Consider the following 27,343-nt stretch of genomic DNA (forward strand, 5'->3'; position numbering starts at 1 on the left):
TTGAGGAACACATTTATTTATTGTATTTATTTAAGAGAAAGAAAATAAAAACTGAGAAAACAAAACAAAAACATGCCATACATTTTGCAATTCATGGACTGTACAAATATGGGGGATATCTCTTTGACTTGTGGATAAAATTAAAAGCAGACATTGAAGAAGTAATGAATGTATTTCACCACTGTCAGGCAGAAACCTCGTATCTCCAACTTTCACATTTGTATGTTTTATTTTAAAACGTAAATTAAAGTCCTACATCATAGTGTGTCACACAAACGTAGTGAATTTCACCATTTTAAATCGTTTTTAAAATAATAAAATAAAGAAGGTTTTGCACATACAAGGTTTCCACCTGACAACGACGATTTGATCAAATAAAAATATACAATTTTGGGTCATGCTAGTCCTCATTACAAAAGACTCCACGGTCAAAGGCAAACCTTGACATTTCCCAGTACAATTTCACTTATCAAATGGGACAACGTACGTTTGTACAGTGGACTGCCTACCGTCTTAAATACAATCATAAAGTCATCAAGCCAACGAATAAAGCAAAATATGCAAATAATGGCCTATAGACATACAGAAATGACTTCTCATAGCCAGACCATAAACTTAAAAACTGTGGAATGTTCAGTTACATTTAAAAACTATACATATTGCATTTCTCAAATTCATTTGATAGAGAACACAAAATATTAAAGCATCCAATTTAGTATATCCACAGTGCCCCACAAAGGCAAAACAGACAGGAACTACTTTTGAGAGTTTTAACCACTTAAACCCCAGCATCCATATTCTGAGGAGATCAATGGCCCAAAATAGCAGATCGGCAAGCTCACAACGCATCACAATCTGCTGTGTTCGGTGAACAGATTTGGTGTAGATAAGAAAACAGTGCACCAAGTACAGTGCAACTGAGGTCCGTTTTACTAAGTGATTAAAGGTCACAGGCCATGATTAATATAACTAAAAAAGATAACATACTATACTATTCCCATCTGTAAACACTAAAGATCATTTTCTGCAGCATGTACAACATGAACTGCACCATGGCTTGGTAAGGCAGCAGACCAAACAATCTAAGACCAAGCATTTAGAAAATGCTTTAGACTCAAATTAAAGGTTTTGGCCTGTTGAGGTATGAGGAACAAGTGTTTCATTCCAAAATGTTCCAATTAATTTGTAGTCTCTTGTGTATCAGACGATCAGAGATCTCTGCCTAGTGATTCATTCTAGGGAAATCTAATTTCAATGAATGGGCATGGTGGACGCCAGAGAAAACCAGCCGTAACAAACCTATGCCCAAAGTTGAAAACCAATACAGATACCATCCCATATATATATTTTTTTCTTTTTTAATTTATGAATGGCTTCCACCAAGTTTTAGCCCATCTGTTGAATTTAGATGTCACCAGTCATATCAGTGGGTGGAAATCTCTGATCAATCATGTGGCTATTGGCTAATCCATTTAGATGATTTGTTACTTTATCCTTTTGCACTTGGTCAAGAAAGTGCTGAACAAATACGTTGATCTAGATTTCAAAACTAGAAATCATCATGACTTCATCCTCATACTATATGAAAAAGGTCATTAGTTCTAAAAGCAAAATGGCTAACAACATTTTGGCTTTTTCATTTCAAATGGTTGCTATCTCACTATGGAATGAAACTTTCCCACATTTTGTTAATGACTTGATCCTTTGAGAGACTACTAGTCGCACATCAAATATTAAAGGGGAAGAGAAATCTTGACAGATGGACATGATCAATTCTTCTGTACAAGTGGCCTCTTAGCAGTCGCAAACCATCATAACCACAAAATCATTAAGCCTGATTCATACTTTGTCGCATGACAGCTTCACCATGTGACAGAGCATAAATTAGACTTTATAGTCTCAGGATCAGCCCATACAAAATACTGTATGAGAGAACAGCATTCCTACAATTTGAATTTCTGCAGTACATTGGTATTCTGATCAGATATAATGTAACTCTTGGTGGAATCACTTTCATTATCTGTTTCTGACTGCCAACGTCAGAAGAGAATCAGTTTAATTATTCTGCGACAGACTTAACATATATATTTAAAATAAAGTATACCATAACACTGCTTACAACAGTTAAAACTAATGTATACCTGTACATTCAGGCTAGAGAATGATCATTTTGACATTTGACAATCAGTTTTAATGGGATCAGGCTACATTCTCTCCCAATCCGCTTCCCTCACTGTCTATTTGACAGTTTCATGAAAATGAATCAAACAGTGGCGTTTGATGAATTAAAAAAAGTAGCATGTCTTATTCTCCTACAAAAAAGCAAACAAAAGCCATAAAAATGTAAACCAAAGAACACAAATTGACATTGTCACAGTAATGGTGAAATGGGTCTCTTAAAATGAATAAAATGTAGTCTGAATTTTGCCATATTCGGAAGGTGTCCATCTGCTGCACTATACACTGATAACAGACAGGCATCCTGGAAATATTTAATAACATTTTCTTAAGATACTTAAATTTTGATAGTTTGATAGCTTTTGGTTTTCTTTTTTCCTGGGTACCTTTCTCGCTCAGAAGGCTATTTCACGGTGCAAGAAAGCAAATCATTTTCTCAAGTCAGTTGATTTTCTATATCAATTGATTTTCTAGAAAGGACTATGGCCGAGTAGGAATTCCAGAAATCTCATTGTAAGAATCCAACACTGTAAAGGTTTTTGATGCCCCTTAAACCCCCACAAATTCCAACGTATATCCTTTCTCTGATACCCAGCGCTAGACGGAAAGGGGTAGAACACAGTTGTGGCCTGACACTGGCAGTGAGCCACCGACCAGTGTACCACTGAGTGTAGGATAAAGCTAGAAAAGTAGTCGGCTCAAGAAATCCCGAACATGATTGTGTACCGGTATCTTTCTTCTTTATCTCTGATGGTCACTCCAGTTATGTTTAGCTGCGGTTGTCTTCAACTGCCTCATCATTTTCTCCTTCTCCGTCTCTATTCACCCTTCCATCCACTATGGACACATTAGCAGTGTGATTCAATGTGCTTCCTCCCAGCAGCCTTCAGCCTGTTGACAAAAAAATAAATAATAGGGAGGTGGTGGCGGTGGGGTCACACACTGGCCATTGTGTGCTTCTGTGTGTTTCATTATGTCTCCTTTTGTTTTGTGTAAGAGGTATTCACACAAAACCCACTTACAGTATTTTGAATGCTAATGTTGTCAGCCATGTGTGGCAGATGGGACAGCCTGATTGAGCCTTCTCCGTTTTAGGGACCGCAAATGACGATATCCTGTTTTAATCTTTCTCCAAAAAGAATACACAGTAATCAATTAAGAGCTGAGGGAGCGCTGCGTGGGTCCGTGATTATCAGGAACTGAAACGGGTGCTCTTTGGAGAGGGTTCAATTATAGGTCAACAAGGTTTTTAAGTTCCTTCCTTTTGTGTAACATCAGAATGAGAAAATTAGTCGAACTTAAAAAGGATCCAAGGCACTTCGTTCAGTCAAGTTAAAAAACATTTATTAATCTAGGCTTGAAGGCTTGAACTGGTCAGTGGACCTTTCAAGCCGGTAGGGCCGAAACGCGTTGGTCAACAGCGTTTCCTTTTTTCTCTTTGCCTAGCAACTAAACCATGGATAAATAAAGGCCTTTTAACTTAACTGAACAGAGTGCCTTAGATCCTTTTTAAGTTCACCAACTCACTTTCTCACTCTGTTTCACAAAATGTAGGAACTTAAAAACTTTGTTGGCCAAGAGTACACTGTATTTTGGAAACGAACTCTTCAAATATTGACTGACGTAATCCTGTTTTTGGGGTGTTTGAGCTGTTGGAAGACATGATTCACTCCCTCCTCTCCACCCAGGGTCAGACACAATGCTCCATCTGAGCCTCACACAGCATCAGAAGAGTTAATTCGATCAGGACTTCAGCACTTCAAACAGTCTCTATTCCATCTGTACTATCATATGGCCAACCAGGCCACAGCTAATTTCCTCTGAAAAAGCTTTTAAAGACTTAATTGTGCCTGTAATCCTCCTCATTTCCTGGTGTACACCCTGATGAGCTGTACACACAACCACACATACTCATCATAATATGCTCTCTCTCTGTCATTTGATCTCATCTTACTTGTGCAGCATGTTGTGAGCAAGGCCCAAACAATCGGAGGACAAATGCTATGAAAGTGAGAATTTAGTCCAACAATAAGCTTACTAATAGGCTTAACTGGTTACGTTGAAATGTAACCATTAGCAGAAACACAATCTACAATACTTATTCAGGTGCGGAGGAAACACGTAAGCCAAGCTTGAGTGAGTGAGCTATAGAGACCCTACACAGTATGCTCTGGAAGGCAGTGGAAGCTATAACAGGGGTTCTCAAACTTTTTTTGTCTCAGGGCACCCCATAAATATTTTTTTTTATCCGAGGCATCCCTACATTATAATTTTCACTCCCAACACCTTATATTTATAGCATATCGTCGTTGTCGGGTGGAAACCTTGTATGTCCAAAACTGTTCGTTTTGTATTTATCATCTATAAAATGCGAGGCGATGCGAGTCGTTGTGTGCTTGTAGATCGGCTGTTTTCACTAGTTTTGTGCGACAGTCTTGTATGATGAAGCAGGGCTTTGCTTTACCAAAAGACGTACACATTTGAAACTTGGAGATACGAGGTTTCTGCCCGACAGTGACGATATTTTAGTGATTATGTTGCGAGGAAAACTTTGAGATAATAGCCATTTTGGTTAGAACTGACTGAAAATAACTTTGTACTTCAAGTTTAAAATGATACAAAATATTTTTTCAAGTGTCCAAATAAATTCCAAACATTATCAAATGATCTCGCGGCACCCCTAGACTGCCGTCGTGGCACCCCTGGGTGCCCCGTCACCCACTTTGAAAACCTCTGAGCTATAAGACAAGGATTGCAGTGCATACAGAGAGTCCATGTGGTCACGCCAGTAAGTCTACTGGTTATGGTGATTGCAATAACAATGAAATACATTGATGGCCAATATCACAAAATCATCAACAAGCACTTTGTGCAATCAAAGGTCTATGAAGCCGAGGGTCGTGTGGGGACACAATCATCTGGTAAAAATGAGACATTGAATTTGCAGGGGAAAATAATAACAAAAAAAAAGAAGAAAGGTAACGGCAATCGAAATAAGCATATCACCACTGTCGGGCAGAAACCTTGTATCTCCGTATTTCATAATTTTATTTTTTCACAAATTAATGCCTTATTTTATACTTCTGTTGCACAAGAATTGTGTAAATAGCCGTTGGTTGTATTTCTTTAATTTATGAACACTTTTGCCTATAATGATTTCTCCAAAAAGCGGTTACTTTTTAACCAATTAAAAGGATCAAAAGGAGCCTGTGACTAATGAATTACTAACTACACTCGATGCACTGGAACACAGGTAAAAATAATGTCCTTAAAAGTAACAGGTTGGACATACAAGGTTTCTGCCCAACAGCAACAATAATATTCCTGTAATATGACTAGTTTCAGCCATGATGATGGCGTGCAAAGCATCCAGAGAGAGGGCAGTTTTGTGATTGGTCAAATCGTGAGTCAGCCAGTCAGAAGATGAGTGAGGAAGCAAGCACATCAGCAGGGGTTGTCATGGTACCACAGTCTTAGCCTGGCGCCAGCCTAGATACTAATGCATCTAGCTAACTAACTGCAGTATCTATCCCTACCTTGTTAACATGGCTGGGATGTCTAGCTCCAGCTAGGCTACCACAGTCTTACCCTTACCCTACAACACCACACCGGCTCATCGCGACACCACACCAAGAAAATATATTAGATGACGATCTGGTGTCTTTTGAACATGTGGTAATGGTTGCATCTTTTCATATAGGGATGCTTCCAGCACTACGTTCTATATTTTTGATAATCTTAAGAAGATAATTCAAAGGCTTTGGCAATGCCGACATGTTAAAGGTTTAGTATCGTGTTAAGGAGGCACTGAGGTATCATCCAACTCTCTGCAGAACAAAAAAAAAAAGAAAAAAAAAACAAAACAATCAAGTCTGATTTCCTCCCTTCTTCCTCGTAATCATTCACAAATTGATTCTTAAATGTGCATCAACGTCCAAGACATCAGTGAAATAAAAAGAAGATGGGACGGAGTAGGACTGCAAAATTGTATAAATTCAGATATTGTGATTTGAGTATTCACAATAAACTAAACAGTCATGCTAATTCATGGTTTAAATGTATTACATTTAGAGAAGCCAAAAATAGATTAATATAAGAGCCAATTCATCTGGCAAATTTGCTTTTAAATCCTGATCAATGATCACGATCACAATTAATCGCTAAAAGCAATTAGGCTTTTCAGGGAACAGAAGCCATATCCATGCAGCCCTAGACCAGTGGTCCCATCAACAGGTTTGGTGAAGCAGGGAGCAGGCCATGTACTGACACATGCATTTAACCCATCAAAGACAGAAACAGAAGCAAAGGTCTCACTTTGCAAGCAAGTCAAAACAGGTAGTTCTGGAGGAGGAAAGGACCTGGTGCCACCAGTGAGGCTACAGCAAGCGGCAGAATTAGTTGTGCTTTAAGTTCATTTTTAGGAAGAAGGGACGAATCTCACAAGTATGCGTGCAGTTTTCAAACATGCCACCGCTAATGTTGTATAATCACAATATTCAAAGCAACACACAGAAGCAGCAAAAGAAAAAAGAAAAAGAAGCCGAAACAAGCAACAAAAGAAAACGGGTGTGCAAGGTCAGTTAGGTCAGGTGTAGGGGGGTTTAAGTAGTCAGGGACTTTTTACGGTAAGTCACCGTTGCAAAGTCGCTGATGTGGACCGCACCTGAGGATGTCTGCTCTGAGCTCTCTGATGTTTCTTCTGCAGGAGCGGCATCAGGCCCCACAGTGGCAGAGGACTCAGTGGTGTCGGTGGAGGTGATGATGGTTGGCTCGATGGTTGAGTTCCCTTCTGTAGGTTCAGCAGAGGAGGTGGTCTGCTCGGCTTCTGTGACTACTGGAGAGGAGGAGGTAGCTGTTGGAGGAGAAGGGGAAGTGGTGTCTGGAAGGGGAGTGTGTGTGTTAGTGGGGGGGGGACAAAAATTACATTAGAGAAAGTTAAACTATTTTAAATTGGATCATCAATGATGGTTTAAAATACCATTAATAGTCAGAGTCTGTACAAATTATTACCTAAATATCTGACCTAAAGTCGAGCTAATAACTAATTTTGATCGTCGGTTTGCTGCTGGGTTATTATTGGGCATGTACACTGGTAACCAGCATTATTTTCTTTTTTTTATTACATTTTTATCCCACGATTTTGTAACCCATTCTTTCACCAACTGCCAACTGCCTAAGCTGTAATCCTGGGCTCTGCTCTCCCTCTGCCGCGCTTGTGGAGACAACGGACTGACCTCATACTTCCTTCTATGTGAGTAGTCCAAGTTGCTTCTTTTCACCTGACAGGGGGTTGATTTCCCCGGTTTGGACGTAGCGCGTGGAAAGAACGCGTTATTCCAACCAGTTCCTTTCCCCTCCATCAGGCTCCCCGGCTGGCCAGGGGGAGGCATTATAGAGACCAGGATTACTGCATGTTTTTGTGAGGGTATCTACCATGGGAGACACGGGGAGAACATGCAAACTCCACACAGAAAGGCCCTTTTGCCAACCCCACCTAGGGTGTGGGCGCTGATGACGCAGAGAAGGGAACAAGCCCTCAGCGCTCACAATCGAACCTTCTAGCTGCGAGGCGACAGCGCTACCAACTGCGCCACCGTGTCCCCTCAATATTTGTGTTTTCAATAGCAAAGCATGATGGGACTTGCTAAACTGTGAATGTTATCATTTATAATTTTCTTACCCTGCGGAGGAGCAGAAGGAGTGTCACCTTCTGCGCTGGTGGTAACCACTGTTTCTGGGACCTCAGAGGGGGTGGAGTCAGAAACCGGAGTGGCGGGAGGAGAACGATGAGGGGGTTCAGTGGAGGCAGGTTCAGGTTCTGGTTCTGGTTCTGGTTCTGATACCGTCACACTCGGCCGGGCTTCATACTGAGCTGGATCAGAGGGGAGCTCCACTGCTGGGGAGGCCATGTTTGCAGAGGGGAGCAAAGGGAGGAGGACGACAAGGTAGGAGAGGAGAGGAGAGGAGAGGTACGGCGGAGCGAGGGATTTGATTTAACGAGTGAGTGAGTGTGGCAGGCAAAGGGAGGGAGAGGAGGGGCATGACAGAAATCATGGGAATGTTAGTTTAGTGATACAAAATTGGTGAGTGAGGAAGGAAAAGAGAGCATGGTGAGTAGGAGAAGAGAAGAGGAAAGAAAAGAGAAGAGAAGGGACAAGACAACAGAACAGAAGAGCTACATTTCAGACATTATTTCCCTTTTACTGCCCACCTTCTATTTGTGGTTATAAGGACCGCAGTAAACGGAGAACAGTGAGATGCAAAAGAAAGGAACAATTATCAGAGATAAAGTGAAAGAACAGAGAAGAGAGCCAATTGGCATGGCACAGTGTTAAAGGCATATTTTACTTTCAAACATGTTTGGGGTCATTTTAATGTCTGCAACTGAAATGGGTTACTGCACAGTAAAAACCAGAGTTTAAATTTAACTTGTACACTTTCTACGTTACAAATGGATAGGGCAAGGTTTCAAACTATACCTGTAATCCATGTCCAACCAACAATATAGTTCTTCTAGGGGCGAGTGTGTCATGTATTATAAACCATGTAAATATCAAGCTTTTTACATTAATTTCCGTTACTTGCAAAATGTGTCTTGTTTCATGTGAGCCTGTATTATTAGAGTCAATCACCGTCACATACCTGTGTCTGCTTCCGTCTCAGACTCAGTAGGCTTTCTGGGGGTGGGGCTCTCTTCCTCTTCCTGACTCTTGGCCTTGGGGGTGCTGTCCGCAGAGCTAGGGGGCTTTGGCGGGCTGTCACCACCCATGCTGCTCCGCGGGGACTGCAACTCCATCTCCTCGCCCCAGTCTGACACTGGCTGGTGGCCATCCAGCGGGGTGAAGGGGCTGAGGGGCTTGGCCACCACGCCCTCTGGGGACTCGTGCGTGGCTGACGGAGAGGGGATGTGGACCTTGGGCCTGGGAGGCCGCTTCTCCTTCGGGCTGCCGGCCGAGAGGTTGGACGGAGGGGAGACCGGGGAGGTGTCCTCACTAGAGACGGCTTTCTCCTTCCCCGTGTCTTTCTTTTCGTCGGCTCCGGAGTCGTCGGTGCCTTCTCCTCCGTCGGAGCTGCCCTCTTCCCCGTCGTCATCTTCTCCATCGCTGGCGTCCTCCCACTCCTCGTCCTCGTCGTCTCCATCCGCAGACTTCTCCTCTGCCTGCGGATGACAGAACATAGGATTGAAAGACTGGATCATAGAACATGTTATGGTCCCCGACTGTTACTGAGAGAAAAGGTCAGACTGCAAGAAATTAAGATTTTGTGTATGCAGTGCGTGCACGAAATTAAGATTTTGTGTATGCAGTGCGTGCACTAAGTAACAATCAGAGAAATATTCCAAATTCAAAAAAGGCTGTTTCAAATACTAAATGATTTGATCAGGTGATCCAACATTTGTTGTGTGTTTTTTTTTTTTCTTTTTTTTTCATTGTATTATAACTCGATGAATAGAGGACAACCAGGGTCATGGTGAAAGGTAGCATTCCAATTGGGAGGAAAAATAAAATGTCTTCATGTGTTCAAGTGAGTGAGCTTTCAATAGCCAAAATTAAATACTCCAACCTTCCACCGAGCGAGGAGGAGGATTAGATGCGAGTCCAGAGGAATCAAGCAGGTTGGACTGACAGCCACATTCCATACCTCATATTCCTGCCTACTCACTCCTCCTGCATGTCATGTTGTATATTTAGATGCTGTATTTCTTATGAGATGTTTGACGCGCATTCTAGCTCACACCATGCACAACAAACATCATGATTGTATAAATAAAGATCAATCCATTATTTAATTTGTTGCTTCAGTACAGTAGCTTTGATCACTGTTCTTCATATAAATATAAATATATACATCATGCATGTCGGTATCTCTGCAGTTCAATCAAGTGGGACACTTTTACTCTCAGTCCGGTCAATAATATGCAGGCATGTCATTATGTTTACATTTTAGGATAGGAGCATGCAGATCATCTAAACATCCCTTTGGGTATTGGAATGTGGCTATAGTGTGATTCAATCCGAATACCTTCTGTGGTGGGGGAGCTTTGGCCTTCTCCTCTTCCTTCTCCTTCTTCTTTGTCTTCTCCGTCTTTGTTTTCTCCTCCATCTTTGTCTTATCCTCTGTCTTCATCTTATCCTCCATCTCTTTCTCCTCGTCCTGCTTCTCTGCTTCCCAGCGGTTGTCGTGCATGCTAAAAAGAATGGCATCGTTTAGCCCATTTCCCAATATGACAACCACAATAACACAACAGACTTTCAGATGTCTTGGTGAGCCTGAACTGCAGGGCAAAAAAAAGAGAGCCTGGAATTTTCACTGGGTCATTGGATGCACACATGTGGGTGTATGATAAGCATGATTGATGCTACACAGTAAAATCAGATGAAATACACAGGTATATAGCTGTTTTAATTAACACAAATGTATAGATACATTGGCCATAGTACAATGCGAACCTGGCTGTATGAAATTAATTCATCTCAATCACCTGTAGCTCTGCTTCTGTCCCCGGCCCCTCCCTCGGCCCCGGTCTCCTCGACTCCCCGCGCCCCTGCCCTGGGACAGGAACTCAGCGAACGTTGGCGCCTTGGGAGGTCGCCTACTGTCGTCTGGAAAAATGAAAAAGGCAGGTAGCTAAGTGACTCATGACGGAGGACAAAGACAATGTTCAATGGAGAGACGAAAACCACAAAGGAAGGTGCATATGAACGTAAGAAAATGTAGGAACGGAAAATGTATAGAAACTGATGGCAAGACAATCGAGGACATGGCAAACCCTCAGCTCCAGGACATGATGATCCTTCCCACATATAGATCAGTAATAGGACATCTGTCCCTCCCATCCCCTGACCAATGCTCCAGGTCTCCAGGTCTCCCGACTTCTCCCTTCTAGCTCCCAAGCTGCGAAATAACCTTCCCTATCTGTGTTTTCTGGCAGCAGGCTCTACCTCACACCCTACTACTCCTAAGTATGTTATTTAGATAGCAAGTAGTTTAGACAGATGCTAGGAGTTATGTTTACCTGGTAACCTAATTACTTTGTGGTACTTACTGTAAATGTTTTATTTGCACTGAATTCACTTGACCATTTACCCTGTTGTATATCGTTTAGAGTTTGTGCCACTTACTCCAATATTGCACTTTTAAGTTGCTCTAGTCTAGATCTAGTCTAGACTAGAAGAGCATCTACCAGCTAAACGCTTACAATAGAAAATGATAAACTGTCTGATGGAAAGTTGATCATCACATTATCAAGTATCAAAATCTTAAAAGAATATGACTACAGGACCATCTTGTGCAGGGGCTTCTTAGCATTTCAGTTTCTTTAAATGCTACTCAATACAGGTAGCTGTCCATATTCTGAACATCACAGGCCTTTCACCACTCATCCCACCCCGCCCCCCCCCCCAATAAACCTCATCTGTTCCTACTCCTGCCCATCTCTCTGCACCACTGCCCTGCTCCAGCGATCACACTAAAGACAGGGGCTCAGAGTGGCTGTCAGCGCGTTATGTAACAGCAGAATGAAGTGGCCTTCAGAGGCAATGGCTGAGTCTGACCTTGCCCCTTGTCCCATCTGACCTCCAGCGTTAAGATAAAACACATGGGATGACTCATAGGATGATCTCATATGAAGAAAGACTCAGGGGGGCAGAAAAGAGGGAGGAGGGAGAGATAATAAAATGGGTGAGAAAGACAGAAGCCCTTTCTCACCCAGTCCAAGATGATGAATAGAGTGGGAACAGGGAGGAGGAGGAGGAGAGGCAGGTGGAGAACCAGAGAGAAGGATCACAGAAAAAGACACAAGTAAAAGGGGGAGAGGAAAGGAGGATCATGGGACAGAAGGAGAGAGGTAAAGGGACATGGAAAGAGTGGGGAGAGAGGGAACAGGAGGTCAGTGGAAACCACAGCAAGGGGAAAAGGGAGAGGAAAAGAATGAGACAGAGAGAGGAAGGCAAACATGAAGGGAAAGATCAAGAGGAGAGACATAAGTGAGGAATGGCTGAGCAAAGCAGAGAACTGGGAGGAGGAAGAGAAAGAACAGAGCAGCATGTAAAGCTGTGAGGAGTCAGGACATTCAATCATTCTACTAATTGGAGCCTGTGAAAACAGCACGCTTGCACAAACACGAATGGCGAACGCACGCAAGCAGCCAAAGAGAGTGAAGGGCTATGATGTGTCGTGTGGCAGGTGCAACATCAGAATCTATATACACACACACGTGTCATTACAGCCAGTGAGCATAGACAAACCTGGGTCAAATCAAATGACATTTGCAAATGGTTCCTTGCTTGTTTTAATCGAGTTGATAGTGCCAGATGGATAGGGGTTCAACATGATCAATATAATTAGTGGTGGCTAAGTGGTCATTTACACAGAGTATAGTAAACTGACTTCAAAAGTGGCCCTGTTGTCATCAGAGCTTTCTAATGCTCACTGTGTCGTCCTCAAGTGACCAACCCCACCCATTTGGTATCCGGAGCTGATTAAAAACATACCAAGTACAATCCGTCAGTGTTGTCGATACATTTTGGGTGCCGTTCAAGCTTTTGTTGCACTGGGAACCTAGATGGTAAAATCCTCAGGGTTACAAATGGAACCAAGTGGATGTTTGACTTACAAATGGAAAAAGTGAGGATTATTATGTGTATGACAAAGTCGGGACAATTATTTCCACCCAATTCCAAAACAACTACCCAAGTAAAAGCTACATTTAACAAAACAAAAGCAAGATATAAAGATGTGCCACCTAATACATTTTACCATTAACTGACATCCACAAAATTGTTCCATTCGATGTGAAGCTTGATGGTTAGAAGGTCAAATGTAAAAGGTTTAGATAGCAGTTACATATCAAGAATAAGTCCTGGACTGATATAGGTTATAATAGCGCCAAAATATGATTTAACCAATTTAACCCTAGCGTCCCTATTCTGAGCATGTCATAAAAAGCGTACAAGCATACAAAAATAGCTGCTCTACAAGCTCACAATGCATCAGGTTGCGAAAGGTGAGCTTAATGGATCGTCTGATTTAAGCAGAGACATTTGGTGTAGAGCAGGGGTCTTCAAAGTTTTCAGGCCAAGGACCCCTTAACTGAGAAAGAGATGAAGCAGGGACCCCCACCACATATTGTATAAATGCGTTATGCTGATTTTCATTGACTTGTTTGACAGCACTATGTTGGATTCATGTTAATGATTTTTTCAGATATTTAACCACTTAAATCATCGATACGTAGTAAACTTGACCTTACACTCTGTACTTGGACTGCTCTTTTTTACCTCTACACCAAACTTCTTTGCTGAAAATAGTTGATCTACAAGCTCTCAACGCCTCGCGAGAGCTTGTAGATCTGCTATTTTTGTCTAAAGTTCTCCTCAGAATAGGGATGTGAGGGTTCAAAGTTTTTAATTGAAAATAATTATCCTATCACACAAGGATTTGGTGGGCCCCCCTGTAGTAACTCTGAGGACCCCCTAGGGGACCCCCTGTTGAAGACCCCTGGTATAGAGGGAAAACATGTGGGGACCAAGAATAGGAGTAAGTGTTTAAAAAAAAGCTCGAGCTAGGGGCAGGTGTTTGAGATTGAGTGTTGTAGTGCTCAAATAGACGATGAAACACACAGTAGTAATAATTCTCAATCACATGCCGTGGTCTAACCTGAGGCCCTGCCCCACGGCTCTGTACGGGAGCCACGCCCCCTAGCTGCAAGGAAGACACACACACACACACACACACACACACACACACACACACACACACACACACACACACACACACACACACACACACACACACACACACACACACACACACACACACACACACACACACACACACACACACACACACACACACACACACACACACACACATCCATTTTCCCCACACACAATCACATACATTAAAGGAGTAGTTCACCCCCAAAATGACTTTTTTTCCTATTGATTACTCATGCCATGGGGATTTGAGTTCAATAATATATATATTTATTTTATATATATTTTTGTATTTGTCGCATTCCTAAGACAAGTAGAGAGACGCCTGCAACAAAGCAGAAAGCCCGCAGCACTCCAATTTAGATACAGTCTTTTCGGTGCACGGCTCAAAAGAACATGCAAAGTGAAGAAGTTGCCAGCACTCAAGGAATGGCAACTTCTTCACTTCGCATTCCTAAGACAAAAAAATTGATTATAGTAAGTTACCCCCACTGATTCCCGATGGGGACCCAAATGCATGGCCCAGGATGGGGACCCACATGCATGGCACTGGATGGGGAAACCGCCAATTTGGTATTAAAACGGTCTTGAAAGTCCTTAAATTGTCACTTTGTAAATGTGCAGATACCCTGTATACACTTATGTATGTTTGTTTATCGTTGAGTGAGACATTCTTTTTACATTAAGCTAATCATCTGGGTACCCCACAAAATAATTTGGGGTTCCCAAGTTTGAGAACCACTGTCCTAGTCCCGCTCTCCCCCCTTCCACTCGTCCCCCACATCCTTCCTGCTCATCCCTTCCTCTCCACTACCCCCCCCCCCCCTTCATGCTCTCCTCATCTCTCCTTCTCACTCCTCTTATCGCCTGCTCTAGTACATTTACTATAATCACTTTTTTGTCTTCGGAATGCGACAAAAACCAAAAGATATTATTGAACTCAAGTCTCCATGGTGTGAGTAAACAATAGGGGAAAAAAAGTCAATTTGGGGGTGAACTACTCCTTTAAAACTACCATTATACACAGAGTGCCATCACATAGCCAACTCTCTTCCACACCATGAGAACAGGAAACATGGCGGAGGACAAACTCCCCCTTGCTTCACCTTCCAGTGACACAAATTCATGTTAAGGTGAAACAGTATTAAAAGTAATGTCACATGAAATCCTTTTCATAAAAAGGTCTTGAACGACCGCTGCTCCAGTGCAGTGCTTACATCCCAGACCTCTAAAACCCATCACCTTCTTCTGTCAAATCGGCCTTGAGGAGGAGGCTTAGGGGGCTGGATGGCCACCAGGGAAATACAGTGCACATTTACATAATGAGTTTAATCAGCTCGCATTGACATAACAAGCTTAATGAACTGGGAGCAGGGGCCTGGTGTGGCATCCTTCTGATTGCATATGATGCAGCACAGACAGAGTGTGAGTATGTGTCAAGGACAAGTGTGTGCGCGCGCGTGTTTTTCTTTTTTTTTACAGACAAGAAGAAATGATGTGTGTGTAGGTGGAAGGTGACTTGCCTCTTCGGCCAGCATGCTCATCCATCATGCCCTCTGTAGCAACAGATGGGTCCTCCTTGAACCTGTGAAAAAAAAAAAAAACGCCACAGGGTTAAACACAAGCACACGTACGCTAAAGATCAAGATGGCATGTCGCTGTGCATCCATGTCACATCAGCAACACGCCTTTATTGAGGCAGACTCACGCAAAGTCACCAAGAGGTCACGTCACGCAACACCCTCATCATGTCTGCGCCAATGTCATTTTTGTCCCTGTCCATGCGCGCCGCGCGCACACACACACACACACACACACACACACACACACACACACACACACACACACACACACACACACACACACACACACACACACACACACACACACACACACACACACACACACACACACACACACACACACAGTGACAGTAATGTGATGCCTCATTACTGATCTACAGTACCACAATGCCTCTTTGCATTCCCCTCAACTGCGTGATCCTCTGCAGAATCTATTCCCCTCGACAACCCGAATCCTCCGCAGCCTTTGTTCTAGACTGGTAAAGCACCCGGTCGCAGAATTTAATTTCACGGTGAATGAAAATTAAGTTGAATTCCGCGACCAGGTAGTTTAACAGGCTGCCTTTGTTCCCCTCTACAGCCAAATTCTCTGCAGCTCATCCTCTAGTCATCGATTGTCAATGCTGCTGCAGGTCCCTCTTCCCCACCTCCTCCCTTCTCCTTTCTTATCCACTCTGATTTTTGAGCGGTGGTCACAACGCTCCTATACGTGGCCGTGTGTGTGGGTCTGTCTGTCTGTCTGTCTGTCTGTAGCCTGCAGTAACCTTTTCTGACCACACATGTTAAGGGAGGGGCGCTGTTGTTCAGGATAGGCCAGGCATAGGCCAGGCACACTCACACACAAACACACAGGGGGCACACACACACACACACACACACACACACACACACACACACACACACACACACACACACACACACACACACACACACACACACACACACACACACACACACACACACACACACACACACACACACACACACACACACACACACACACACACAACCGCTCAGTTCACACGAGTGTGATTTTTTCCTCCTCTGCCCTTATTCTTCTCCTAGTCCAGGGGTTCTCAAACCTTTTTATGCCGTGACCCCCAAAATAAACATATATGAATAAACTGGGGACCCCCACCCTGATAAGCACTTGGAACTGTAGGTATTACATTACATGATGTGACTCAGTTCCACAGATAAATATTGTGAAAATATCAGATCTACATAATCACAACGTCTCACACTGCGAGGCGTTGTGAGCATGTAGATCAGCTATTTTCATGTTCGCCTCTTGCTTACTTAATATTTGACAGTTTGGCCAGTTTGGTATTAGTTTGGTCTTGAAAGTCCTTAAATTGTCACTTTATAAATGTGCAGATACCCTCCTGTATACACTTATGTAGGTTTGTTTACCGTTGAGTGAGACATTCTTTTTACATTAAGCTAATCATCTGGGTACCCCACAAAATAATTTGGGGACCCCAAGTTTGAGAACCACTGTCCTAGTCCCTGCTCTCTCCCCTTCCACTCACACTATCCTTCCTGCTCATCCCACTACTCCCCCCTCCTCATCTCTCCTTCTCACTCCTCTTATCTCCTGCTCTTGTCTCCTCCCACTCAGACCCATTCATCTCGTGTCCTCCTCCCTCCCCTTCCTTCCATTCTCACATGGCATCGGTCTTCTGTGAGTCCCACTCCCGTCTCCACTGTCCCGTGGCGTTGCGGTGGCGTGCCAGCCTCTCTTCGTCAATCTGCTCGCGCTCCTTCTTCCAGCGGAGGTACTCGGCCCTCTCCCGGCCCGTCATGGACATGGTCATGTCCATAGAACCCTTTGGACCAGGCCTTCGGCTCTGGACAGAAAACAGATCAGGGGCAAAGAATGAATAGCCATATGAGGATGGATACATCAACCAGCTACAATGGGAAAGCTTTACAAAAAAGTCCAGAAATGGTATTCTTATTGAAGAACTCCCTATTCTTAAGCCACATGTAACAGAAACACCACTGCAGTGGAAAACACTACTGGTATCCAGAGAAGTATCCTGTGTTCATGGTCCCTGCACAGCACATGTAGTATTCTTTTGGCCCAGGACTGAATCCAACCTATAGACCCTTTCCTGGGTTTACCCTCCTTTCCTTACTCTCAGCCAGCAAGACCGATATGAAATGTCAAGGAGAAAGTGACATTTTTTATGTTGAATTAGCTAAAACATCATTTTTGGATAAATAAAAACATTTAAAAACATGCCCAGTCACTATACTGCACCTGAGAGGGTCCTTTTTTACTGAAACCAAGTTTAAAATGAGAATTGAATACACAAAATGACAATAAGAAGCAACTGAATTTCAATGGTAGTGGATGGAGAGAAAGGACTTTTGTCCCACCAAGACACAGCAACCAATGGGTGCGAAGAGGGGCGGGACAACAGGCGGGACTGGACAAAGTTCAGGTGTTTCATTCATATAGGATATCAGAAGACCGTTTTTGGATGTAGAATTGTTATTTTAGCCAAGTGAATAATTGTATAATCTACCATCTTATCACTGCATTATTACATTGTGTGCGGTCCTGCTGTCGACGTGACGTGGTATACTTATTTGGCAGCAGGGTAACTGGTCATTATGTTTTTAAGCACCAATACCCGCAGCAACAAACTACTGTGCATTTATAACACTCGATACACATCATGTTGTGTTTCACAGAACACCACTCACAGTCCATTCTTTCTCCAGTTCAGCCCCAGTCTTAACGTTGTCAAAGTCAAGGCCACCCCAGTTACGGACGTGTCTCCTGCTGCCCTCCTTGCGGTCCAAGTCGGGAACCGGGCCAGAGCGCCGCGGGTCGTCCAGGAAGTTACGGATGGGCTTGTCTCCATCCATCTGTGGAACAAGAAGAAGGTAATGTCTGAAACATCTCCCAATGTCCCTCCACAGTTTAGGTTTTGTGATGCCTAGCTAATGTCCACTCAAATCTATTCTAAATCACATTTTCTCACATTGACAATGGTGTGAACACAGTTATAACAGTCTTTTCCACTTTAGATGGAGGATTGTTTTCCCTTACCCGCTGCCCTCTCTCATACTCCGCTATCTTCTCCATCTCCTCGTTCATCATCTCAATGTTCTGCCTCCTCTTCTCCTCCCATTCCTGTCCATAAACACAAACTCTGTTAGAGCATCAGGGTGGCAATGAATTATTCAATGTCCGCAGCAGAGCCAATACAAATTACCGTATGTCGATCGATTGTTTTAAACACCTTTAAGAATGCGATGGGCTGGTTTACACAAGGCTTGAAGCTGACCTTTGTTGTGCAAGACCTTTGTTGAGCAAAATGGAAAGTTACATGGAAAGTGTAAGTGTAAATGTATAAAGAATATTAGGGGCACAATCCATAATGAAGGTCTAGGGGACAACAGGGTTAAGTCGCCCAATGTTTCAAAAACCTTATAGACTCACAAAGGCAATGCACTGACTTTCCTTTCAGCTAATGAGCTAGCACATGCGAGAGAGAAGGCGAGAGCAGTGCAGCAGTGTGTGTGTACAGTATGTGTGTGTACTCATGGAGATAACAACAAAAAAGGGAAAGAAGTGCATCTGGTATCAGTGCAGAAAATGAGTCCTGAAACCAGATCATTTTGTTGAAAAATAAAGAGAGGCTGGCAATATCATTCGCACGCCTGCTCCTAAATGCAATTTACCGCATGAGTGCGATGGTCACACCATCGAGCTCCGTTACTGCGCCAGGATGGTTGATATATTTGATGGACAATGCATTTCAAAGATGTGTTTTTGTAATTGAGGCAAAATTGCATCTGTAATCGCAAGCATTTTAGATCAACATATTCTCTCACTCACCTTTGATTTCCTGTCCGTGCCAGACTGTGGGCCTCCTCCCTCTCTCATCCCCTCTCTGCCACCCTCTCTGGCTCCTCCTCTTCCTCTCCTACCTACAATTTACAATTGAGGCATGTAGCAGACGCTTTTAATCCAAAGCGACTTACAATAAGCAGGTAATACATCAATATAATAAGCAAGATAATATGTCAGTACATGTCAACAACAATACAACAAAATGCAAAGGAATATCAATTTAGAAAAACAATAACATAGGTAGACCACGAACCTAACCAGTACAGAAACTTTTCTAAAACCTAGAAATTCTATCTAGCTTCACGTGTGGTCATCGAGGGAAAGGGACTGTTACAGTAGTGCTATGGGGTTTAGGTGGAGTCTGAAGAGGCGAGTCTTCAGTCCACAGCGGAAGCTAGGGAGTGACCGAGTCTGTAGTTCTAAGTGCGACAGGGAGTTTATTCCACAGTTTGGGGGCCAGGAGGGCAAATTGTCTAGGACGAGTGGATTTTTGTCCTGGGGTTTTTTACCTCTCCCGCGCCCTCCTCCTCCTCTTCCTCCCCCCGGCTCTCCAGTCTCTCCATCTCTAGGTGGTCTATCAAGACGGGGTTCTCTGTCGAGACGGGGTTCTCTGTCGAGACGGGGTTCTCTGTCGGGGCGTGGTTCTCTGTCGGGGCGTGGTTCTCTGTCAGGGCGTGGTTCTCTGTCGAGACGGGGTTCTCTGTCGAGACGGGGTTCTCTGTCAAGGCGGGGTTCTCTGTCGAGACGGGGTTCTCTGTCGAGACGGGGTTCTCTGTCGAGACGGGGTTCTCTGTCCCTCCTCTCCTGGCGTCCCCCTCCTCCTCCTCCTCCTCCTCCTCGTTGACCTGCTCGTCCCATGCGCCCCGAGCCCGTCCTCCTGGGGGGGCTGTGGGCGTCACCCTCCTCTGATGACTTCCTGCCGCGGGGCGCTCCGGGCTTCCAATCGTTCACCACTCTCTTCTCCTGTGGGGGAAAAGACATGCTTGTCTATAAAATTTATAAATATCAAATCCCTGGTAATGGTTGGGGAATTTTCAAGTCCTTCTTCAGCCACTATTCGACCAAACAAGACAGGGTTGGGTTTAATAATGCTAATTGCATCCATGTCCAATCCTTAGCCATGGATAGTAAGTAACTAGAGTATGTGTGTGGTTAGTGTAGCCACACAAATAAACACAAGGGCAAAGCTTCACTATACAGGCTGGCTGCGTGTGGTCATGTCCTCATCGTCATTTGGCCAAATGAAAATAGCAAAATTTATCTATATTTTATATTTCACCAATAACAACAAAAGTGTTTCAAAAGAAGAATGTTGGTGAGATTCTTTTACATTTTTTCATGATGATTTTCAATTACAGTATGCCCCAACTTTCACATTTATAATTGTCCCTTTACCAGGTATTTCAGACCTTCTCAGCTAGAGGTGCCTCTGTTGGCCCTGCCAACCAGCCACGTTCATCCATCTGTCATTAATCACTGTGCATCCAGATAGGTAAATCAGCTCACTAGACGGCATGATCCTGCCAGCTTCAGGTCTGTTTAGCCTGATCTTAGTCACCCACTGCTCTTGAGTCTGGGTTATTTATAGGAAATTTGGAAGACGCTAGGATCTCTGATTGAATCGATATGCTTACTCATTTCCCCCGAAGACAGAGATTAACACAGATTGAAATTTGTCCTGCTGTCCTCCACAGTCCACAGGTGGCAGAGTGGCTGAGTGGGACCAACTTTTGGGGTCATTGATTGCATCAGACTTTCAATATCCCTCAATCATAACAGACCAAACCCCATCAGATACAGGTCCATGTCCAACGTTTTTCATGTTAGGGTTGCCTGGGTAGCGGCAATCACAAGCCAGAACATGAAGGGCTGTCCACACTGTCTCCGACCACCGAACTTCCCGTCGGAAAGGTCCGGCTTTCCGACTCGCAGCTTTCCAAACTCAAATTCGGTGTAATGCTGGTAAGTTGCGAGTGACGTCATTTTGTAGTTGAACCGGTCCTTTCAGTCGAAGGTTTGGTGGTCGGAGACAGTATGGACAGCCCTTTCGTCCACTTCCTCCAGCTGTTTCTATCCACCATGCAAGAGAGCAGCTCCTCTGCGTTTGCGAGGCCTGTGTCCATCTCGAGCTAGTCTACGTATTGTAGGTCAACCTTCTTCCTGCCGTCAGGCAGTGTCCCTCTCGGGCTCCCACAGCATTATAGTCGGGCAGGTGAAAAGCTCAGGGTGTCAGACACAGAGGCCAGCAAACGTCATACAGCTCTCCTTGGTCGCCCATTACTCTCAGCATGCCATTGTGAAGGTTGATGTTCTGTATCTGTAAGTGGTCCTGCCACAATACATTATGGTAGTGCTGGGTGAAAACAATTGATATCACAATATTGTTTTTGCCTAATGTAGATATTCAATATGACTCAAAATGTATGCATCTACAATTTCCAGAAACCTGTGTGTGTTTGTCTGTCTGTTCTTCCCTGAATATCCAACCCAGCTGGGTCGGATTTGCCTAGAATGTAGAATGTGATGACAATGAGACGGGTGCTACAAGTGTGGACACTTCAGAAACGTCATACTAGCAGTTTAACTAACTCTGCACGGAATAATTGACAACATTTTAACTTGTATTTGCGTCTAAGAGGAAGAGCGCAAGTCAGGCACATCATACCACAGGAAAACAATGATTTTGCTGGAGATGCGTTTCTAAGTGGCACATCTTGGTGTGATTGCCCCCTATATCAGGAACACACAAACAACCAGTCTGGATCCTAACGGGCGACGGTCGGCCGTATTTTCCGGAAGTGCGTTATTTCTCAATGGGACCCGGCAACTACTGGCAGGCGATGAGGCGTTGTCGACCCAAAACATGAAAATTGTTTATCTTTTGGACAACGTCGCTGGCTGTTGCCCGTTGTTAACGCATACAGTAGGGTAAGCCCAACTGGGAGAGTGTTTTTTGTGTTTTCACCAGCGTCGGCAGGTTAGAATTTCACCAGGTTAGCATTCACCAGCGTCGGCAACTTAGGTGTATCCGCGCAGCCAATCACAAGCTTCCGCTGCCTTAACCCAGTTGCTTTTTTGATACAAAGATTTTTGATGAAAGACCTGCAAAAAACACTCTACCAAGCCTGACTAGGCAGGTGTGTGATTCTAAGCCTGATGAGCAGACTGACAGGCCTGTGGCTGTGTTAACCTAACCGGGTAATGAGCAGCTGTCAAAGATTATAAGCAGCGTGGTCTGTCTTTTCAAGGAGCCGGGGTCATCACGTTACAGATAAGGACGTTATCTTCTCCCCAGGCCCACAATCACATGGAGGGAAAATAACATCCATTCGCTTAATCGGGTTTGGGGTTTTCGTTTTTATGTTGATGTGAAATGACAGGCAGTCACGGTGTCTCGGTTCAGCCCCCCGCGCTGTCTTTACTGTGGGCTGAAATTTTTGCATTGGTTACAGCAAGCAGTGGACAATTAGAGGAAGAAAAGAGGACACTACATTCACTATAGTGAGACCAGCTACCTGATGTATCCAACTCAGGTAGTGGGGCTTTCTTCATGAGGTCACATTGACAGCATTTTACATTATTTTGTATTTATTCCATTAATAAACCGAAATAGTGGCCCGGACCACTGGCCTGTGGGTCCGGGCACCTGACCTAGGCTCCTAAGTAGCCTGACATTGTGGGTTTGAGTCCCGTTCCCGACAATCTTTACCGCATGTCTCTCCCCATCACTCTCTCCCCCCGTTTCCTGTCCATCTCTACTACAACTATACTGTAAATAAAAGGCAGAAAGAGCCCCAATAAAATATTTAAAAAGTAGCCCAGTCTTGTTTAACCACCTCGATCGGAATGAACCGGTTAGAGGTGGTGTCTTTGGAAGTGTTTTTTTAAGGCGAAAAACGGTCTGTTGCACACGGCCCCTGAATCTAACTGTTAAAATCAATAGACACTACTTCCATCAATTAAAAACAATTGTAACATTTTCATAAATAAAACTGAAGAAATGTATTTCCATACATAAATAAATTAAAATCTAAGTAGCAGTGAAAATAGCAGTTCTACAAGCTCACAACACGGCATGAAGCGACACGTATTTTCACTTTTTTTTCTTTTTTTCTAGTTTGGTTAGACTCTGTTAGAGGACCTACCCCAACTGGTTTGGAGAGGTCTACTGTGACAGTGAAGTTCTCCTTCTCCGTCTTCCTCCTGTCGACCTCCTGGTCATGGGGGCGTGGCTTTCTGGCCGTGGTCACAGCAATGCCCTCCTGCTCTGCCTTCTTCTTGTCCTCTTCTATTTCCTGTTGACATCCCATAATGAAAAGGGAACATGTGATGATAGGCGAATGGAGAGAACCAACGTTGATGCCATAAGCACAGCGTGCAATGCATGGCAATACAATGTCAACTCTAATGGTAAACAACCGTTGATCTGAATCGGCATTATGGTCACAGGTGACAATGGTGTAAAGTCGTGGGTGAAATAATTTTTCTCAATACAGATTAATGTGAGTGACGTGTGCACATTACTGCTTCTGTGACATTTCACTGGGAACAACATGGAACTGGCTGACAAAACGAGCGACTTGAAAGTATTGTTTCAACCATCGCTTGGATTACCCTCGCCGTTATAAAAGTAGACATGTGAGAGATGTGTATAGGACCTTTACTTTTTGGATAAGATGTTTGGTGAAGGTAAGAATAGTCAAAAACGTGGCGAACTATCCCAGGAAAAACTCATATGGGCTTGTAATGAGCCTCATCTCAGAGCTGTATAGCGGAGGGAGAGGTTCCGAAGGGAGCTACCATCCAATCTGGTACAATGGAAAAAACTGGCAATAGATGAGAACTATTCTTAAATCTAGACCTTGCATGACTTCTTTGGCCATTTTGGTAAACCACAACAACTACAAAAACATGTTAACTAATTTGTGTGTTAACTTGAGGCCTACCATACCTGGTATCTCTTGACCAGGGCTTCATTCTTCTTCCTCAGAGCTTCGATCCGTCTGTCCAGCTCAGCATCTTTCTCCTCCTTGGTCTTGGTCTCCACCGCTGAAGACTGAGAGGCAAAAGAGGGAAGTTTGGAGTTAGCAGGTTTGCCACCCCCTTTACCAAAACCCTCTTAACACGTAATCAAAGGGGCCTTTTCCACCGGCAAAGAACCGGTTCCAGAACCAGTGCCGGTTCAACTTTCTTGGAACCTTGGTTTGTTCTTGCGAACCGGCTTGCGTTTCCACTAGATTGAACCATGATTGAACCAGAGGAACCAAGGATTTTGTGGTTCCCGTTCGGAACCAACTTTTACGGTTCGGAACCAAGTCAACCAACTCGGTTCTCGGTGGAAAAGATCACCTCTGGTTCATCCTATAGGCGGGAGAGAGAACCAGAACCCGTTCTTTGCCGGTGGAAAAGGCCCCAAAGTGTAGTTGGTATCTATCAGTACCAGGGGTCATCGCATTTTTGTAAAAATGCAATTTTTGCCACAGACATACTAAATGAGTGGACACTAATATTACCAGAAACACGGCCCTGAATGACCATAACAGGTCTGTAATTCTGAGAGTGTACAAATGGAACCAAATAGACCCTTACAGTTCATTTGGTTCCATTTGTACACTCAGAATTAATGGGGTCCTTTCAAATAAAACATTTGAGAACCACTGGCACTATAAATGTGCCATATTGTCTTAGTAAATCAGTGTATACATATAATTTCTGAAGAAAACCTGGAGACGGACATTCATTAATTGGGTCTTATGATGAAAATAAGAACATTATAATGGTGTGTAAAAACAAAATCTAGAATTTGCCATGGACAAGGAACGACAAGTCTTGCCACGGACACATTTGTCCGTGTAAGGAAGGACGTATTGATGACCCCTGACAGTACCATCTATTTAACAATCTTGCAGCGTTAACCAGCTCCAACTCCACTGTGTCAATTTAGCTATAGTGCTCTAGCTCTGGTCCATAGCATTATGAATGAGTTATGGCCCAGAGCTGCCAGTGCCCCCAGCCCAAGGGGGTAAGGATTGCATTATTACAATCTGCTCTGTTATTTTGAGCAACTCACTCACCATGGCTAGCCTGTCTTCACGCTCAGATGGTGGACTGTACAGTTCTGCCTCTTGTTCCTGTAATAGAAAAATAAGATCCTCAACTGCTATGGCAATCTGCAAAAAGCCTTGGACCAAGACAGTCACAGATCTAAATTGAGTAAGTCAATAAAACTAGAGAAATCTACAGTCTTTGGTCCAAGGCTAGCAGTCTACCTTACATAACAGCTCAATGTTGTTACAAACAGTAGTGGACCTGGAATCAGGGCATTAGCGGTGTGTCTGCATATGAATTGATGAAGAAACGGGTCACTTGAAGGTAATAAAGGATGTTCAGACCCACTGACCTAGAATACAAAGGGCTATGTTAATTCATAAATCCAAAACGCGAATCCCAAAGCCTCGTAAGCGTCTTAATAGACAGGTGCTGGTGGTGCATGTAGTAGGTAGGTCAACATGCACTAGCAGCACAACACCTATTCACTTATGCGTGCTACTGCTACTAGTACTGTGCACTGTGCAGTGCAACGTAGAAGGCCAATCACCCATACATTTCACAAATGATTAGTCACGATGATGTCAGTTGCTGTATAATATACGCGCTCTCCCATGGGGACTGACTAGGAAAGTAATGCAACCACACTGGGCCATGTCTGCGCTTCCATACAAAGCAGCCCCGGACCGCCGTGCTAGTAGAGAATGGCTTATTATTATTCAATAACGCGTGCACTACGGTAACAACAATGGACGGGTGGGTACATAATACAAACGTAAATGGTCGCCCGTTTATTTAATTTTTTAGTATTACCTTTTATCAGAGGGAGTCGTTAGGGTAACAACGAGGTGACTTCACTAGAACTCGTTACAATGTTTCAGTTTCACTCCGACAATGTGTCCTCATTATTGAGCAGCCAGGCTTCCTGTAGCCAGTATTCAACTTCCTGCCAAATATGTGACCTATCGCCCAGAGGCGTCACATGGGGGGGAAAGTGGGACCTAGGGCCCAAGGTGGAGGGGCCTTAATTATTTTATATTTGGTTAGGCCTACTACTTAGACTTTTTGAAAAGTCGTGAAAATGTGTGCAAATATATATAGACCTATATGTCTTTTTTAAGCGAAGGTCCGTGGCTGAATAGGCTACATATCATTTTGGGGTTCCTTCACATGAAAAGGTTTGAGCACCACTGACTGACATTACATAGAAACATAGGTTTTTCAAAAATCCTTAGAAAGATTTGAAATATTCAAAGACTTGCACAAATGTTCACGATTTTCCAAAAATAGCAGATCTACAAGCTCGCAGCGCGGCACTGTGAGCTTGTATATCTGCTATTTTTCGATAGTTAAAGTACCCAGGGCCCAGAATTTGGTGCGACACCCCTGCCTATCGCCTCCCTCCCTCTCTTTCTTTTTCTTTTTTTAAATTCTTTTTTTATTTATTCTTCTTTTAAAGCGACAACACCATGCAGGCATGAAATAGTAGTGGATCCGCTAGATCTTATTATTATTGGAACTGTGACTGGATCAAATCAAATAATAGTTTTATTATAAATGACGCCGTTTATGATCAATCAACCACTATTCAAATTTAATCAGAATGACCAACATTTATTTACCATTTAATTTAGGCTACATTCATACTAAACACCCACCAGATGGCGCCATTGACCAATCTAATCTTGTATCCCATGACAACCTAGCGGTACTAGGCCCTAATCCAGGACGATCCGGGGTCAAGATCGAGTCACTCAGTACCAGTACACGCACGACGCACACACACACACACACACACACACACACACACACACACACACACACACACACACACACACACACACACACACACACACACACACACACACACACACACTGTGACACACACACACACACACACACACACACACGCATGTGCGCGCGCAGACGAATATGAGTCGACTCGT

At 43.7% G+C, this 27,343-nt stretch overlaps 1 protein-coding gene across 3 annotated transcripts; it reads right to left on the reverse strand.

Moving 5' to 3' along the window:
• On the reverse strand, positions 1–26,315 carry LOC308289558 (uncharacterized protein). Of its 3 annotated transcripts, none has more exons than XM_080731281.1 (16): positions 26,211–26,315; positions 25,424–25,480; positions 24,301–24,405; positions 23,495–23,644; positions 19,859–20,312; positions 19,335–19,426; positions 18,543–18,626; positions 18,194–18,358; positions 17,147–17,328; positions 15,419–15,480; positions 10,661–10,781; positions 10,201–10,366; positions 8,821–9,337; positions 7,859–8,071; positions 6,842–7,057; positions 1–3,069 (listed from the first exon to the last, which is right to left on the reverse strand). In XM_080731281.1, the coding sequence occupies exons 2-16, from the start codon at positions 25,424–25,426 to the stop codon at positions 3,065–3,067; spliced, it is 2,535 nt and encodes an 844-aa protein (XP_080587407.1). In that variant the 5' UTR covers positions 25,427–25,480; positions 26,211–26,315; the 3' UTR covers positions 1–3,064. The 3 variants fall into 3 exon arrangements, with proteins under 3 accessions (XP_080587407.1, XP_080587406.1, XP_080587408.1); XM_080731280.1 differs by having other exon boundaries at positions 7,859–8,074; XM_080731282.1 differs by lacking the exons at positions 1–3,069; positions 6,842–7,057 and having other exon boundaries at positions 7,931–8,392.
• Between the last annotated feature and the right edge of the window lie 1,028 nt (positions 26,316–27,343).

The sequence above is a fragment of the Nannobrachium achirus genome, assembly GCF_963921795.1.
Source record: "Nannobrachium achirus genome assembly, chromosome: 8".
In the NCBI taxonomy this organism is placed as follows: Eukaryota; Metazoa; Chordata; class Actinopteri; order Myctophiformes; family Myctophidae; genus Nannobrachium; species Nannobrachium achirus.